Source organism: Macaca fascicularis, chromosome 1, assembly GCF_037993035.2.
Source record: "Macaca fascicularis isolate 582-1 chromosome 1, T2T-MFA8v1.1".
Lineage (NCBI taxonomy): Eukaryota > Metazoa > Chordata > Mammalia > Primates > Cercopithecidae > Macaca > Macaca fascicularis.
Window position 1 is genome coordinate 160,462,166 of NC_088375.1, and position 18,353 is coordinate 160,480,518.

Here is an 18,353-nt window from a genome sequence, read left to right on the forward strand (position 1 = left end):
GTCCATGGAATTATTATAAAAGATATAACTTTCATGTCATCAGAGTCTCAAGAGAAAACAGTGCAGTGCTGAAAAGGTGCTTGATTAAGAAATAATGGCTGAAAACTTCCCAAATGTTGCAATAGACACAAATCTGCAGATTTAAGAAGTTGAGAAAACCCCAAATCAGCCCAAAGAAATCCAATGCCAAAAAAAAAATCTTAATTATACTTCTTAAAACTGATGACAAAGGAAAAAAATCTGGAAAACGAAGAAAAACAACCACTTTACCTATAGGTGAAAAACAATGAGAATGACAGAAAATTTTGCACCCAAAACCGTAAAGAATATAAGCAAGTGGCAAAATATTTTTCAAGCTCAGAAAATAATACTATCAAATCATAATTCTATGGAAATGAAAATATTCCATAGGAATGAAGAAGGAATTAATATATATTCAGGTAGAGGAAAACTAAGAGAACCTATTACCAGCATACCTCCCCTAGAATAATAGCTAAAGGAAGCACCCTCTATAGAAAGAAAATGATAAAAGAAGGCTGTGGAATATCAGGAAGGAAGAAAGAACATGGTAAGCAAAAATATGGGTAAATGAAATACACTTTCTTTCTCTTGAGTATTCTAAATACTGTGTGAGCAAAAATAACACTGTCTCATGTTGTTCCAAATATATATAGAATGTATACTTAAGAAATTATAAACAGGAGTGTAAAGGGATGTTAAGATGTATAAGGTTTCCATACTTCATCTGATGTGGTAAATTGGTAATATTAGATGGTTGTGACATTAGTTGACTGTATGTATATTTAAAGCATCTACTAAGAAAGCTCTACAAAGAGATATACAAAAACACTATATGGAGAGGAGTGATGTCAGCAAGATGGAAGAATAGGAGATTCCCAGTTCTAGCCTTCCCACAGAAGCACCAATTTAGTAACTATTCATGGATAATAATGGTTTTGTGAGAATTCCAGAACCCAGGGGAGAGGTTACAGCACCCAGTAGAGTGCAGAATCTGGGGAAGAATGTTAAAAGGATAAAAGGAACAGTTTTTCTTCACATGTTTCACCCTTTCCCCAAGCTAGCAGAGCATCACAGTGAGAAGGACCTTTCTGGCCTCCTATGTCTCCAGTGGGGGAAGGAAGAGTCTGAGATGAATATTCATTTTCCTCAGCATTTCAGGGTGTTGCTTGAGAGGTACACTTCTATCTTGCCTCAGTCAGAATGTGGGAGAATTATCACAGCTAAATCATCAGGGGACAACTAGGAACAACAACAAAAAAGGGGGAGGGCAGAGCTCTTAGTGGTGGGCAAACACAGATATTGGCAGTAGCCCCATACCCCCTACCATTGGCCTTGACTGACTGTAGACCTGTCAGTATCTTCACCTAACAACATCTTCTTCCAGTTGGCCCCAGCAGACCAGAGAGACCTGACAGCTGGCCTCACCTGACCTTGGACCCCATCGGCCTCATCTGACTTAAGAGCCAGTAGACACTAGTCAGCAGGCTTCACCAACCAGAGACACCAGCCAGAGCCCCAGAATCCCAGGGTGCACTGACTGGTGAAGACCTTTAATTCCTAAAGCCAGCCTATGAAGATAAGAAGATTGTTTTAGATATAACTGCTTCTTCAAATGCACAAACACCAACATAAGTATATAAGGACAATGAAGAATAAGGGAAACATTATGCCATAAAAGGAAGCTAAAGGAAACTAGTAAAGCTCTCTCTAGCAACCAAACCTAAAGAAATGGAAATCTGCAAAATGCCTGACAAATAATTCAAAATAATATTCTTAAAGAATCTTAGTGAACTACAAAAGAACATTGACAAATAACTAAATGAAATCAGAAAACCAATACATAAAAATGAGATGTTAAAGAAATAGAAACCATTAACCAACAAGAAATAGAAAACATTAACCAAAATGAAATTGTAGGCTGGGTGCGGTGGCTTATGCCTGTAATCCCAGCACTTTCAGAGGCTGAGGCAGGTGGATCACCTGAGGTCGGAAGTTGAAGACCAGCCTGGTCAACATGGCAAAACTCTGTCTCTACTAAAAATACAACAGCAAAAAAATAGCCAGCTGTGATGGCAGGTGCCTGTAATTCCAGCTACTTGGGAGGCTGAGGTAGGAGAATTGCTTGAACCTGGGAGTCAGAGGTTGCAGTGAGCTGAGATTGTGCCATCACAGGGCAGCCTGGGCAACAAGAGTGAAACTCCTGTCAAAAACAAAACAGGAAGGAAGGAAGGAAAGAAGGAAGGAAGGAAGGAAGGAAGGAGAGGGGGAAAGGAATTTTAGAGTTCAGTGTTATAATGAATTAACTGAAAAATTGAATAGAAAGTTTCAACAGTAGACTCAGTCAAGCAGAAGAATTAGTGAAATTAAAGATAGGTCATTTGAAAGTGTCCAGTCAGAGAGACGAAAAGAAAAGAAAATGAAAAAGTGTGAAGAAACTCTATGGGACCGATGAAACACCATCAAGTAAAACAATATACTGCATTATGGATATTTTACAAAATTAAGAGAGAGAGACAGAAAAGAAGGAAGAAAGTTTATAAAATAATGACTGAAAACTTCACAAATCTGGAAAAAGAAATGGATGCCTATATTTAGGAAGCCCAAAAATCTGCACATAGATAGAAATGAAAGAAATTTATATCAGGACACATCAGAAACCTTGTGAGCTGGAAGAAAATGAGATGGTATATTCAGAGTACTAAATAAACAACAACAACAGCAACAACAAAAAACAAAACCTGACACCAACCAAAAATACTCTGCCTAGCAAAATGCTTATTCAAAAAATAAAAGAGAGATAAAGACATTTACAGATAAAAAGTGAAGGAGTTCATCACCATTAGGCCTACCTTACAAGAAGTGCTAAAGGAAGTTTTTTGAATTGAAACAGAAATTATTATTTTTTTATTATTTATTTTTTGAATTGAAACAAAACATGTCTAAACAAAATTTGTTACTGAATATATAATATGAAAGCTATGATATCAATGACAAAACATGGGAGGGATCAGTAAGAGTGCAGAAATATACATGTGTTTGACATTAATTTATATCAGCTTAAAATAGGCTTTATTAAGAGGTTTGATACAAATCTAATGATAATAAGAAAGATAAAACCTATAATAGATACACAAAAGATAAAATAGCATCAAGCATAACAGTATAAAAATTATCAGACTACGAAGAAAGACAGCAAGAGAAGAAAGAACAAGAGAACTACAGAACAGAAAACAATAAATTGGTAATCATTAGCCTTATTAATAATTATTTTAAGTGTAAATGGGTTAAACTCACCAGTTAAAAGATAAGGAGGGATTGAATGGATTTGTAAAACACCAAGACCCAACTATATGCTATTTGCAAGAGACTTTCGTTGGATGTAAATGCTCACATATTGGTGAAGGTAAAGAAGTGGAAGAACATATTTCTTGCAAATCATAACCAGAGGATACCTGAAGTTACTATATTTATTTAAAAAGTAGGCTTTAATTAAAAACTTACAAAAGTCAAAGGAGGTCATCACATAATGATAAAAGGGTTAATCCAACAAGAAGCTATAACAAGTATAAATATATTTGCACTCAACATCAAATTATGTAATATATGAAGCAACATTAGCAGTTACTAGGAGAAAACAGAAACACAATAATACAAGACTTTAATACCCCACTTTCAACAATTGCTAGATCATCCAGAAAGTAAATTGATAGGGAACAGCAGACTTGAATGATGCTGGAGGCCAAATATACCTAACAGACATGTAGACAGCATCCAGCAGTAATATAATATACATTCTTATCAAGCACACACAGAACATTCTTTAGAATAGATGACATGGTCACATGTAAGTATTAAGAAATTTAAAATGATTGAATTTATTCCAAGAATATCTTCTAAGCACAATGGAATAAAACTAGATATCGTTAACAAAAGGAAATTGGGAAAATTCACAAATGCAAGGAAATTAAACAACCATTGAGTCAAAAGAGAAATCAAAACAAATTATAAAACACTGATACTAGTGAAAATGAACTTACTAAAATTTGTGAAAACACAACCTACCAAAACGTACAGGATAAAGTAAAAGCAGTATGATAAGGGAAGTTTAATAGTGAAATCTATTTTTAACAAGAAAAAACTATCTCAATCAACTGTACACCTGAAGGAACTAGAAAATTAACAAACTAAACCTAAAAGTGGCAGAAGTAAATAAATAAAGATCAGGGCAGACATAAATGAAATACAGAATAGAAAAAAAAAATCAACAGAACTCAGTTGTTTTTTTAAAAAGACAAGATAGAAAAACTCAGCAATAATAACACAGAAAAAAATAAGACAAATAAAATCAGAAATGAAAGAAGAGACATTACAATTAATGCCACAGATATAAAAAAAAAGTTTTGAGACTCATTGGAAACATACTCCAACAAAGTGGTCAACTTAGAAGAAATAAATAAATTCCCAGAAACATACAATCTCCCAAGAACAAATAGAGAAAAAGTAGAATGGTTGAACATACCTATAACAAATAAGGAGGTTGATTAAGTAATCAAATTCCTCCCTAATGAGAAAAGCCCAGGGTCAGATGGCTTTATATATGAATTTTAAAGCATTAATACCAATTATTTTTAAATTTTACCCCCAAAAAAGAAGAGCAAACACTTTTAAACTCATAAGTCCAGCATTACACTGCTACCAAAGCCAGGGAAAAACAACACAAGAAAACGACAGGTCAATATCTGTGATGAACATGGATACTGCAATTTTCACCAACGTATTAGCAAACTGAATCCAACAGCACATTAAAAGGATCACACACTATGACTGAGAGAGATTTATCTCTGGGAGTCATGGATGGTTCAACCTATACATTTCAATCAATGTGATACACCACATTAACAGAATGAATAATAAAAATCACACAATTATCTCCATAGATGCAGAAACACATTTGACAAAAATTCAACACCTTTTATGTTTAAAAAAGCTGTCAACAATTATGTATAGAAAGAGTTTCCCTTAATGCAATATGAGGACTACATATAAAAACCCCACAGTTAACATCGTACTCGACAGTGAAAAACTTTTAAGTTTTTTTCTCTAAGATATGGAACAAGGTAAGGATGCCTCTATTCAACGTAGTGTTGGAAATCCAAGCCAAAGCAATTGGACTAAATAAATAAATAAATGCCATGCAAGTTAGGATGGAAGAAGTAAAATTATCTCTACTTGCAGGTGGCATGGTCTCATATGTTGAAAACCTTAAAACATGCTACAAGAATACTGTTAGAAGTAATAAATGAATTTAGTAAAGTTACAGAATTCAAAATTAACATACATAACTCAGTTACATTTTTATACGTTAATAATAAACAATCTGAAAAGGAAATTAAGAAAGCAATCCCATTTAAAATAGCACCAGAAAGAATAAAATATGTAGGAATAAACCTATCCAAGGAGGTGAAAACTTGTTCACTGAAAACTATAAAACACTAATGGAAAAACTAAAGTAGACATAAATAAATTGGAAGATATCCTGGGTTCATGGACTGAAAAAATTAGTATTGTTAAAATGTCTGTCCTACCCAAAGCAATGTATAGATTTGATCAATTCCTATCAAAGTAACTAAGTAATTTTTTACAGAAATGGAAAAAAAATCCTAAAATTAACAAGGCACCGCAAAAGATGCTGAATAGCCAAAACAATCTTAAGCAAAGCAAACAAACACAAACAAAAACCAAATAAAGCTGGAGGCATCACACTTACTGGTTTCAAAATATGTTACAAATCTGCAGTGATTAAAACAGTGTGGTACTGGCATATAAATAGACATATAGAACAATAGAACAGAATACAGAGCCTAGAAATAAACCCATGGATATATGTTCAACTAATTTTCAGCAAGGGTGCCAAGAATACACAATAGAGAAAAGATATTATCTTCAATAGGTGATACTAAGAAAACTGGATATCCATATCAAAAAGAATGAAATTGGACCTTTGTCTTATACTATACTCAAAAGGAATTAAAATCTTAAAGGTAAGATCTGAATCTATAAAACTTCTAGAAGAAAACAGGGCAAAACCTTCTTGACATCAGTCTTGGCAATGGTTTCTCCAATATCCCACTAAAAACACAATCAACAATAGCAAAAACAGTCAAGTAAGACTACATCAAAATAAAAAGGGGCTACACAGCAAGGAAAACAATCAACAGAGTGAAATGGCAACCTATAGACTAGGAGAAAATATTGGCAAATCATTCATTTAATGAGGTAAATTTCTAAATTATATAAAGAACCCTTATACCTTAATAGCAAAGACAAACAAAAAATAACCCAAATAAAGAACGGTTAACAGACTTGAATAGACATTTCTCCAAAGAATACATAAAAATGAATACATAAAAAGATATATGAAAAGATTACTAATCATCTGAGAAATGAAAATCAACGAATGAGGAGATGCCACCCCATACTTCCTAGGATGACTATTATTAAAACACAACAAAGCAGCCTGTAATTCCAGTATTTTGGGAAGCTGAGGCAGAAGGATTACTTGAGGTCAGGAGTTCAAGACCAACCTGGACAACATAACAAGACCCTGTCTTTACAAAAAATTAAGAAATTAATCAGGTGTGGTGGTGTGCACTTATAGTCTCTATTTGGGAGGCTAAAGGTGAGAGGATTGCTTGAGTCCAGGAGTTTAAGGCTGCAGTGAGCTACAATTGTGCCAGTGGCACACCAGCCTGGGTGACAGAGCAAGGCCCTATCACTTAAAAAGAAAGAGTTGGAGAAATTGAAACCTTCGTACACTGTTGGTGGCAATGTAAAATGGCACAGCTATTATGAAAACATTATGGAGGTTTCTCAACAAAGTACAAATAGAACTATCATATGATCCAGAATTCCTACTTCTGGGTCTCTATTAAAAAAAAAAATTAAAATCAGGATCTTGAACAGTATTCTATGTTCATTGTAACATTATTCATAATGGCCAAGAGACAGAAACAACCTGCATGTTCATGGAGAGACGAATGCAGAAAGAAACTGTGTACATATACAATTGATTATTGTTTAGCCTTAAAAAAAAGAAGGAAATCCTACCATTTGTGACACCATGGATGGACCTGAAAGATACTATGCAATGTGAAACAAGTCAGTCATGGAAGGACAAATACTGGATGATTTCTCCTAGGTGAAGCATCTAACATAGTCAAATTTACAGTAGTAGATAATCAAATCATGTTTACCAGGGGATAGAGAGGACACCATGGAGGTATTGTTCAAGATTTACAAATACCCAGTTATACAAGATACTCATCCTGCAAATTGATGAGTTCCTGCAAATTGTGGTACAACATAGAGCCTAAAGCTTGCAATATGTATTGTAAACTTAAAAGTTTATTATGTGAGTAGATCTCATGTTAAGTGTTCTTACCACAAACAAACAAAGGAAAATAAAAGTGACACAAGAGAACCAAAAGAACTTTTAGAGGTGATGGATATGTTTATTACCTTGATTATGGACATAGTAACATAAGTAATACATATGTCCATACTCCCATTAATTATGTTTAGGCTTTTTGTGTATACAAATTATATGTCTGGAAAGCTAGGGAAAAAAAGCCTCACTATAGATAAGTCTAAATGTAATTACAAAAATGTTTAAGCAACCCATAGGAAATCAAGAGAAGAAAACAATGAAAGAATAAAACAGAGGAATCTAACAGAAAACAAACAATAAAATGGTAGTCTTAAGCATTAACCTGTCTATAATTACATTAAAATTTACAGTAAATGATCTAATTATGCAAGGTATAAGAAAGAGACTGGCAAATTGGGCTTCAAAACATTATTCAGCTATGTGCTGTTAACAAGAAACTAATTTCAAATTGAATGTTACAGGCAGATTGAAAATAAAATGATGGAAAAATACATATACAAAAATTAGTTAAAGAAAAGTAGGATTGAGTAGCTGTCTGAATATCTGATAAAGGAAATTTCAGCACAAAGAGAATTATCAGAGGTGGAGAGAGATACTATATAATGATAAAAGATTCAATCCACTAATAAGGCATAGCCATTCTAAATGGGGATGCATTAAACAATAAAGCAACAAAATATATGGACAGAAAACTGAAATGAGAAATAGGCAAGTCTACAAATATAGTTGGAGATGTCAATACTCTGTATAAACTAGACAGGAAATTAGATAGAACAACTATACATAAAATTAGGATATATATAGAAAATCTGAGCATCCTATTAACCGATAGTATGTAATTGACATTTATATAACACCACCCAACAACAGCCAAATATACATTATTTCAAGTGTCCATGAAATACTGTATAGACTATAGCCTTAAATCAAATATCAACAACTATTCCTAAAACAAATCAATAAATTTAATAGAATTTAAATCATACAGGGTGTGCTATCTGATAACAGAGAGATAAGAGGAAAATCTCCAAATACTTGGAAACTATTACACATTTCTAATAAATCCATTAGTCAAGGAGGAAGTCTTTCATGTGTGTGTGTGTTTTTATTTTATGTTTTTAATTGTATAATTCAGTGGTTTTTTGTATATTTTATCATTTCAATAGGTTTTTGTGGAACAGGTGATGTTTGGTTACATGAATAAGTTCTTTAGTGGCAATTTCTGAGATTTTGGTGATCCCATCACCACAGCAATGTACACTATACCCAATGTGCAGTCTTTTATCCCTCACCTCCTCCCACCCCTTTCCCCAAGTCCCCAAAGTCCATTGTATCATTTTTTTAAAAAAATGTATGTGGAAGTTTAGAGTGTCGTATTTTTTAATTTTTATTTTTATTTAAGTTCTGGGGTACATGTGCAGGTTTGTTACATAGTTAAATATGTGCCATGGTGGGTTGCTGCACCTATCAACCTATCACCTTCTTATGCCTTTGAGTCCTCACAGTTTAGCTCCCACTGTGAGTGAGAACATACAATATTTGGTTTTCCATTCCTGAGTTACTTCACTTAGAATAATGGTCTCCAATTTTATCCAGGTTGCTGCAAATGCCATTATTTCATTCCTTTTTATGGCTGAGTTGTATTCCATGGTATATGTATACCACATTTTCTTTATCCTCTCGTTGATTGATGGGCATTTGGGCTGGTTCCATATTTTTGCAATTCCAAATTGTGCTGCTATAAACATCTGTGTGCAAGTGCAAGTATCTTTTTTGTATAAAGACTTCTTTGCCTCTGGGTAGATACCCAGAAGTGGGATTGCTGGATCGAATGGTAGATCTACTTTTAGCTACTTAAATAATCTCTACACTGTTTTCCATAGTGATTGTAATAGTTTACATTTTCACCAATAGTGTAAAAGTGTTCCCTTTTCACCACATCCACACCAGCATCTATTATTTTTTGATTTTTTTTTATTATGGCTATTCTTGCAGGACTAAGGTGATATCACCTTGTGGTTTTGATTTGTGTTTTCCTGATAGTTAGTGACGTTAAGCATTTTTTTTCATATGTTTGTTGGCCATTTGTATATCTTCTTTCGAGCATTAAAAGAATAAATAAAAAGGTAAAAATTATATTATTTTTCTTTATTTGAAATAAACACTTATGGGATTGGTATGTTTTACACTTTTCAAATATGCTGAGAAAATGTGTGCCAAATTTGGATTTTTAAACAAAATTAACTGACATAATTGTACATATTTATGGCATTCATGGTATTTCAAAACATATAGTGTATAGTGATCCAATCAGCATAGTTAGCATATTCATCATCTCAAACATTGATCATTTCTTTGTGTTGGGAACATTCACGATCTTCCTTCTGGCTATCTAAAACTATATAATATATTATTATTAACTATAGTCATTCTGCAGTAGTATAAGCAGTAGAACCTATTCCTCCTATCTATATGTAATTTTCTATCCTTTGACAAATCTTTTTCTATCTCTTCCTTCCCTCTACCTTTCCCAGTCTCTAGTATCTTCTGTTCTACTTTTTACTTCTATGGTATCAAATATTCTTATGGAAAATATTCACAAATAAAATAGAAAAAGATAAACTTTATGGACAAGATAGTAGAACTAAAAACATGGAAGGTGGAAAGATAAAAATTATATAAGTACAATAGGCATTTAGAATGTCAAATTAATTGGGAAATTGTTTTGCATCATTTTATACAATGTGACTAGAATATAGTTTTAGAATTAATTTTTAAACTACTCTTACTGTCAACATGCAACACACTGTCATCCATATGAGTCATAATTATAAAAGTCCTTAATTTTCTTTTGAATGTGTCACTCTACTTCGTTCCAGGATTAGTAATAGCCCCTGTTTCATTTCAGACAAGTAGTATAGAATTTCTGTTATTCTACCAATCATTTCATTGATTGTTGATAGTTTTTTGCCTAAGTGTCTTTTGTTCTTTGCTAAGCCTTTACTATAATTCCTTTGATTGGATTGAAGACATTTGTAGTGATTATCTTTTATAGTTAATTTGATTTCATAATTTTATATTATATTAGTTTGGATAAATTAATTAGTACATTTCTCTCTTTAGATAAAATTTTGTAAGTATCAAATATAATAATGTATGTGGAAGTCCCTTATAAACCCAAAAACACTATATAATTTTAAGTATTGCTATAAAACTGTTGAAAGATAACATTGTTTGCATGCTTGAAACCTCACAACCACCCAGTGAGCTGTACCATTGTTATCTCCGTTTTACAAATGATGAAAACATGAGACAGATAGGTTATTTACCCTATAACACACAGCTAGCAAGTGGTAGAACTAGGATTTAAACAAATGTCGTTTTTCTTCAGAGCCATCACTTCTTTAATGGAGTAAATGCATTGTTGTTATTATTATGTTTTAGAAAGAGCGTTCCTTCGTCTTCAGACACCAAATGGTTTATGGCATTTGTAAAATTTTGCAGGGTCTTTATTGCCACTTTTCAAGACCATTGTTTTATGTCATGAGAAAGCTTAAGTATTGTGTGGAGGTTACTTGTTCTCTGGAAGGGACACTCATACTACCCATAGCTGATGAATATTCTGTTTTTCTGTTTAATGAGAAGGAATTTTTCATGACTCAGTGAGAAGCAGGACTCTGATGTAAACTGCAATATGAGCTTAATGGTTCTCTACTGATGAGAACTGCTTCTGACCAGGGCTACTTGAGCCTAATCATCTAAATTCCCTCCTGTATTCTTCCTCCTTTTCCAACACTTCTACCCCCAGCCCCATGCCACCACTTATGCACTTTTACGCTATTACTCTCAACCCCTTTAATCCTAAGCCACAGGTGGCATCATGAGCACAAATGTAATTAACAAAGAAACATACAGATTTGTGGAAATCACATCTATACTAGAAACTAGTAAAAGATAATATTCTTACAAAATATTATTAGCTCTGGATAATTTTAGACATAGCAAAGACTTTTTGTCAGATACAATGAAGGTGAGACTGCTATGGACTAAATGTGGCCAGTCCAAAATTTGTATGCTAAAAATCTAATCTCCAATGTGATGTATTTGGAGGTAGAGACTTTTGGAGGTGATTAGATCATGAAGGTAGAACCCTCATAAATAGGATTCATGTTCTTTGTAAAGTGGCCCCAGAGAGATAGGTCCCCTTTCCATCACGTGAGGACATGGTGGGAAGGTATCATCTATTAACCAGGAAATGGGCCTTAATCCAACACTAAAACTTGTAGTAGCTTTATCTTGGACTTCCCAGCCTCCAGAACTGATAGAAATAAGTTTCTGTTGTTTATAAGCTACCCAGTCTGTATTTTGTTATAGCTACCCAGATGGACTAAGACATAACTGAATCAAAAGAAGAAACTAAGGCAGCCTGACTTTAAGCTATTCTTCCTGAAAAAAATTATAAAATCACAGGAACTAGAGGAAATTCTGCAAAACCCTCTATGTTTTCAGGGTGTTGATAGAACAAGTGACAGGATCCATTACTACAGAATAGGTTTCGTGGAGAGATTCAAGTACAGTCAGGGTTACAATAAATATCAAATGGTATATGACAGGACTCATGTGAGACAGAACAGCTAGGAGCTTCAGAAAAGAACTTAGACTCAGCCACATAACTGAAATAGTTGATAACCTAAATGAAAAATTCAATATGAGAAAGCTGACCTTTGACAGAATGGCTTCACCAAACTGAGAATAAATATATAAAGTTATGAGGAAAAATGTAGACATTCATGTGATATTTGTGAATAAGAAGGAATTACGGTAGAGAAAATTAAAACAAATAAAGGAGAAGCAATAATCAAGGAAATAATGGATAAAACATCCTGAATCTGAGTACTGGGCAAAATTCTGTGAGCAAAGTACATAAATTTTCTTTAAAAATCTTTGAAGTTCAATTCTCTAATCACAGGAAAAAATGCAGAAGTATTTATATTTCTGATGAATTTTTTGAATGTAAGAAATCACTAGGCAAATAGAGGTGTTGGCATGAGTGTAGAGCCTGTGAGGCAGACAGAGTGGAAAGCATTTGCAAAGGCACAGAGGTATTGATAGAGCTTGGCACATGCGAGTGACAACAAGTAGTTTCGTGTTCTTGGAGTTTAGAGGATATGTTTGGGCACATCAAATGATGCTGGAGATAAAAACGGGATTAAAATAGCAAAGGGTGTTATATGTAATACTAAGGAGACAGGACTTTATCTTGCAAGATCTTGGGGAAACATTTTAGGCATTTATATGACCTGATTTTTATTCTAGAAAAATCATCCTGTATTCTGTAATTTTGGAGTGGAGGGAAATTGAATATAGGGGAATTAGGAGTCTATTATAATAGTTTAGGTATAGTGTATAAGGAACAGATTGAAGAGCTATTTGATAGAATTTACTGATTTATTGAATGGAAAAGGGTGCGAGAGAAAGAGGAATATGGGTTTATTACTTGGTTGACAAGAATAGTTTTTGTGACTATACAGATAATACAATATTAGTGTGGATTGATTCAAGTTAGGAAGATAATTATTTATGGTTTTGACATGAAAGTAAGTAAATGGAATTGGAAGTTTATTTTATATGCCTGTAATTTAGGAAAGAATGTCTGACAGGAGATTACAGCTATGTGAATAATCTAGGTATGTGAGGCAGTAAGATATAGCAAGGAAGGTGATCACTTGAGAAGAGTTAGCCAAGAAAGATGAAAAAGAATGAAAATCTAAATTGAATCAAATGTTTAAATGTTTGCAGAAGAAAATAAACCAGCAAAACAGACTGAGAAAAGTTTAAAAGGGAGAAAAAGAGTGTGATGTCTTTGTATCCATGCAGACATCACAAAATAATTGAGCAAAATAATTGAGCTACAAGAATAAATTAATTGACATTGGTAAGTCAAGCTTGGGGACCAACAATGATGATTTCTTAGTATTTTAATAGTCAATTGATAATCAAATGCCAGTTATAGACAAGATAGCTCAGTTAGTCCAGATATGTAGGATGAAGAGTTGTTAAATTTGGCGAGCTTATATGGAGAAGATAGACCAATGATTGCATTAGAGTATACTTTGTCAGCTAAAAACATCAGGATTAATAAATAGAGACATTATTCAAAAAGCTGTTTGCAAGTGAGGGAAAGGAACTATTGCAATAGTCAGATTGGGATTATTACAATATGGAGAATGTTCTGACTATAAGATCTGCAAAAGTCTCAAGGGTTAGGCAAAAGAGTTTCTCATTTATAAGGAGGAATAAAGAAGACTAAAAATAAGTGAATGTGGTGAAGTGGAATAAAGAAAAGTGGTATGGTCTAACCTTAGAGCACCGACTGTTTTACCCTGAGACAAACCTATTCTCAGGAGGGGTTGTTAAAGGGAGACTGTGTGCTGGCTCGAGCTGATGGTGAGCCAAAGTTCAGGGGCCAAGGGGAAGGAAATAATCTTAACCAAAGTTTGGCTAACAAATATTTTGTTCCAATTGATCAGTAGGGACAAAACCTTTCAGCTAATTGTTAAAGAAGGGAAGAATGGAAATTTGGAAGGTCTGTGTCAGGGCTTGTTAGAGATAAACAAGAAAGACATCCAAGAGTATTATTCAAGTCAGTCATAAAGAACAGGGTGCTTCTTTTCAGTAAGCCATTTCCTGAAACAAAGGACTGGGGAGATTTCTTAACTTTCACTGTTTTCGAAGAACACAGGTGTCAGCTAAAACTCAACATTGTTGAGTGTGACAAATGAATTATTTCACAGGACACAGGATAATATTGTATAAAGACACTGAATGCAGATCAACATCAAGAAAGTCTTCTTGGGAGAAGGAACTGAGTCTCCCAAAGACTAAAATTGTGAGACAAATCATTGAGAAAGGCAATACAAGAAATACAGATGGCATTTGTAAAAAGCATTTAAGTTTGATTATCAGGTAATTCTATGTAGGATGAATGGAGATGAGATTAAGGAGCTAGGATGGGACTAGATCAAGAAGGACTTTGTGTGGCAAATCAAGAAATTTATAATTTGTCTTTCAGTGGTAAGCCAATGCAATATATTAATCCAGAATGCCATATGATAAGATTTGCATTTTGGAATGCTCAATCTAGCAATAGTGCATTTTATGGTTTGGAGGGAGTGGGGGAACAGAAATTAATGAAGATACAAGTTAGGAGAATTTTAGTGAGTTAGGGAAGTGATGATAAAGATATGGGGAAAGCAATGGCAGAAAATAGAAGACAAAGAGAGGTAAGACTGATATTTGGGATGTTGAATGTACTGATTCTAGTAACATTTGCATGCAGGAAAGCATAAAAGAAAAGAGAACCTAGGACGGTTCCAGGGTTTCTGGTTTAGGCAACTGTGGCCAGCGGTACCATTTACTAAGGTAGAGTATATAAGAAAGCAGGTTGGGAAAGAAGATTCATATTTGGGAAAGTTGTATTTAGTTAGATATCAGTTTGACTATATTATTATGTAGCTCAGGAGAGAGGTCAGGCGTAAAGATAGAAATCTGAGAGTCTGTAGCACAAAGGTGAGTGTTGAAGCTATGAATTTAGAAGTGGTCATTTGGAGAATGCATAGAGATTAAAAAGTGACATGGGGAAAGTTCTTTCAATGTAACAGTGAAGTGATAAACATGGTATGTATAGTTTTTTTGTTGTTTTTTTTTTAAGTGTAGAAGCAAACAAACTTTAGAGAAAAACTGAAAGGAGTGTAGTACAGAATCTAAGGCAAGTGTTTCAAGGAGGGAATGTCCAATGTTAACTCTAAAAAAATGCCCTTGGATGATAGGGATAGAAGCTGGTGGAATGAGATACAGAAAAAAAAAAAGAAAGTGGGAGAAAAAAATGTGGAATTCTGTTTCTAGATTTTGGGCTCTTCGTGAAAGTTAGATATAAAGGTTTGAGAATTGGGATTTAAGGATAGGTAAAGTTATATTTATAAGTGAATGGATAGTGCTAGCAGAGGGAGAGTCTTAGAAAATAAATGTTAGACTCATAACAGTGACAGAGTGCCAATCTTCAACAAATAGAGTGATACTTCTTGTTTTAAGTTTGAGTAGAAGGCACTTCTACTCAGTAAAGATAGGAATATAGTTAAATTTACAGAGAATGGAGTTAATTGATGGAGTTCAAACTTGATGGCTCTAGTTCTCTGTGAAAAAAGAAGCAGAGTATTTAGGAAGCTCCAGGGAATGGACTGGAAGAGTATTAAATAGTGTCAAAGGTTTTCAGTAGCTAATGTTAGGAATGGAATCAAGACAGAGACAAGGAAAGAAGTTTCTAATTAGCAATGAGTGTTTGCAAGTATAAATCGGAAGTAGCACTAATCCGCAAGGTGTTGTGATTTTTTTTTTTTTTGGTTTCCTGTATACTTTATTATTGAGTGTATATGCGGAAAAGGTGTATGTTCTAAGTGTAATAGGGCTGATAATCTTCAGAAGAGGTGGTTCATAAAGAATGCAATTGCCAGTATTTTTAATGTATTATCTTATATTCAAAACATAAATAGTGACCTTATTTCTAACCAGTCAAGTTGTCAATGAAATATACTGAGCCTACGATCTCAAATCTAAAAGTTTTCAGGAAAGGAGATCTTTCTCATAGGCAATATAGGATATTTTCCAAGATAATTTGCTGCGTTCCAATAAAAGTGTCCAACGTTCTAATTAAGCTACAACAAAATTTTTAACTAGTATAAATTATTTTATGAATCAAAGTATATCAATTTTCTTTATGGGGACTGACAGAGTATTTGCAGTTTCATTGAACACCTGTTCATGTCACTACCATTTAGAGAGCAGAATGATTATGGTTAAAGTTTTATACATATATATCAGATTGGGAAAATAATCTTTGATAGAAAAAGTTATCACCAAGAATCTTACATTTTGTGTAGAGAATTGAAATTATTTGATGCTACTAATTATTGTTCTTTTACTCTAATAACAGAAATGTATTAATTATTTTTATTAATCAATTTCATTGCTATAAAGAAATACCTGAGGCTGGGTAATTTATAAAGAAAAGAGGTTTATTTTGGCTCATGGTTCTATAGGGTACATAGGAAGTATGGTGCTGGCATCTGCTTCCAGTGAGGGCCTCAGGAAGCTTACAATCATGGTGGAAGGTGAATGGGAGGCAGACAAGACATATGGTGAGAGAGGGAGCAGGAGACAGAAGGAGTGGTCCCACAACCAGATCTCATGTGAACTGTATGAGCAAGAAGTCACTCATCATCAAAGGGATGACAATAAGCCATTCAGGAAGGAATGGCCCCCATGATCCAATACCTCCCACAAACCCCTATCTCTACCATTGGGGATTACATTCCAACATAAGATTTGGAGGGGACAAGCATCCAACGATATCATAATTTAACTATAATGCCTATAAGACCTTGTGAACAGTTTATTAGTTTATGTATACCAATAGATTACCAAGTTTAAAATATCTTTTGGAAATACCTTCATGAAAGATAAAAATTATTAATTATATTTTCTTTATACAGGGAACAACCTATGAAGAGGAAATTAATAATATTCAATATATTACTTCAAAAATTAATGCAATTCTGGCTCATAATTCACCAGTTTTGATTGTTCAAAGATGGATACGTGGTTTCTTAGTTAGAAAAAATTTGAGGTATGTTTTGTTTTCTTTACCATTTTAATATTGAAATAAGAAGGTGAAGAAATAAGTGATCAAAAGTCAATTCTCCAATAATTTGCATTTTTGTATTCTCTATCATCAAAATGGTATAGTCTGTTTAACCTAACTTTAAGAAAAATACCACAGACTCTCTAGTAATATAATATTTAGAATAATCGACATTTGATATTTTATTTTTCTTTTCAATTTACCATATAAATACAAATGTAAGCCATGGATTATATAATGGGATACAATAGAAATATAAAACATGGAACATATATGGAAGATTTTATATTTTGTTTAGATACAAATACAAATTTGCTGAGACATCTGCTACCACATCAATCTATATTGTCCTTTATTTAGTTATCTTTTCCTTTTTTCTTGTTCCTTGCATTCCTTTTCAGTAGCTAAGCTTTACAAATAAAAGAAAACCTTTTTTTTTTTTTTTTTGCTAGAATTTCTTAACATTGTACTTGCAGAGATAAGATAGGATACTCTTGTCATCAATTTATAGTATTGGTCATACCAAATGCCAAACATGTGAAAAACTAAATGGAAATTTTCATATAGCTTATTCTAAATGTTAAAATTCAGAACATAGAAATGAAATTTGGTCCTGAAATATAGATAGGATTAACATAGAACTGGAATAAGAAAATGGACATTTGTTGGTAAAGCAAGATTAGGAAGTTTCACTGAAATGAGATTCAACATTCTGTGGTAAGATAGACACAATGAGACACAATGTCCTCCAGCATAAACCAATATATGCTAAATCATAGGTGGCAATAGTCTTGATAAAGAGAAACAAGTATGAGGAAAGAATAGCAAAACTGACCATAAATACAGTGCCTCTGACTTCTGAGGAAGTGGTTCCACATAATTTTCACACTGAGGTCAAAATATGAGAGAACATAATTTCACATTGGAGACAAGTCACATTGTCTGAGTAAAGGAGGTGCAAAAGAATCAATCAGGCAGTTGCTGAAAATACCTATTTAAAATATTAATTCTGTCTTTATTTTGCATTTGAATTTAATGTGCTCTTCATATTAAATACAGATCTAATTAAAGGATATTGTTTTTGGTTTATACCCCAGGGACTTTTTTCTCTGGTAGAATGAAAGTTCTCACTGACGCTCATGTAACATGAGATAAAAACTTTGTTTATGGGAAGAATCTTTAAAAACT

The 18,353-nt window shown here is 33.4% G+C and overlaps 1 protein-coding gene across 2 annotated transcripts in view; it reads left to right on the forward strand.

The window, feature by feature from the left end:
• The window catches only part of LRRIQ3 (leucine rich repeats and IQ motif containing 3), a 170,200-nt gene that overhangs the window by 28,754 nt on the left and 123,093 nt on the right, over positions 1-18,353 (forward strand). For both annotated transcript variants that reach the window (XM_005543023.5, XM_074003803.1), the window contains exon 4: positions 17,017-17,150. In XM_005543023.5, coding sequence (XP_005543080.2) covers positions 17,017-17,150 — 134 coding nt within the window. The remainder of the gene's footprint in view (positions 1-17,016; positions 17,151-18,353) is intronic.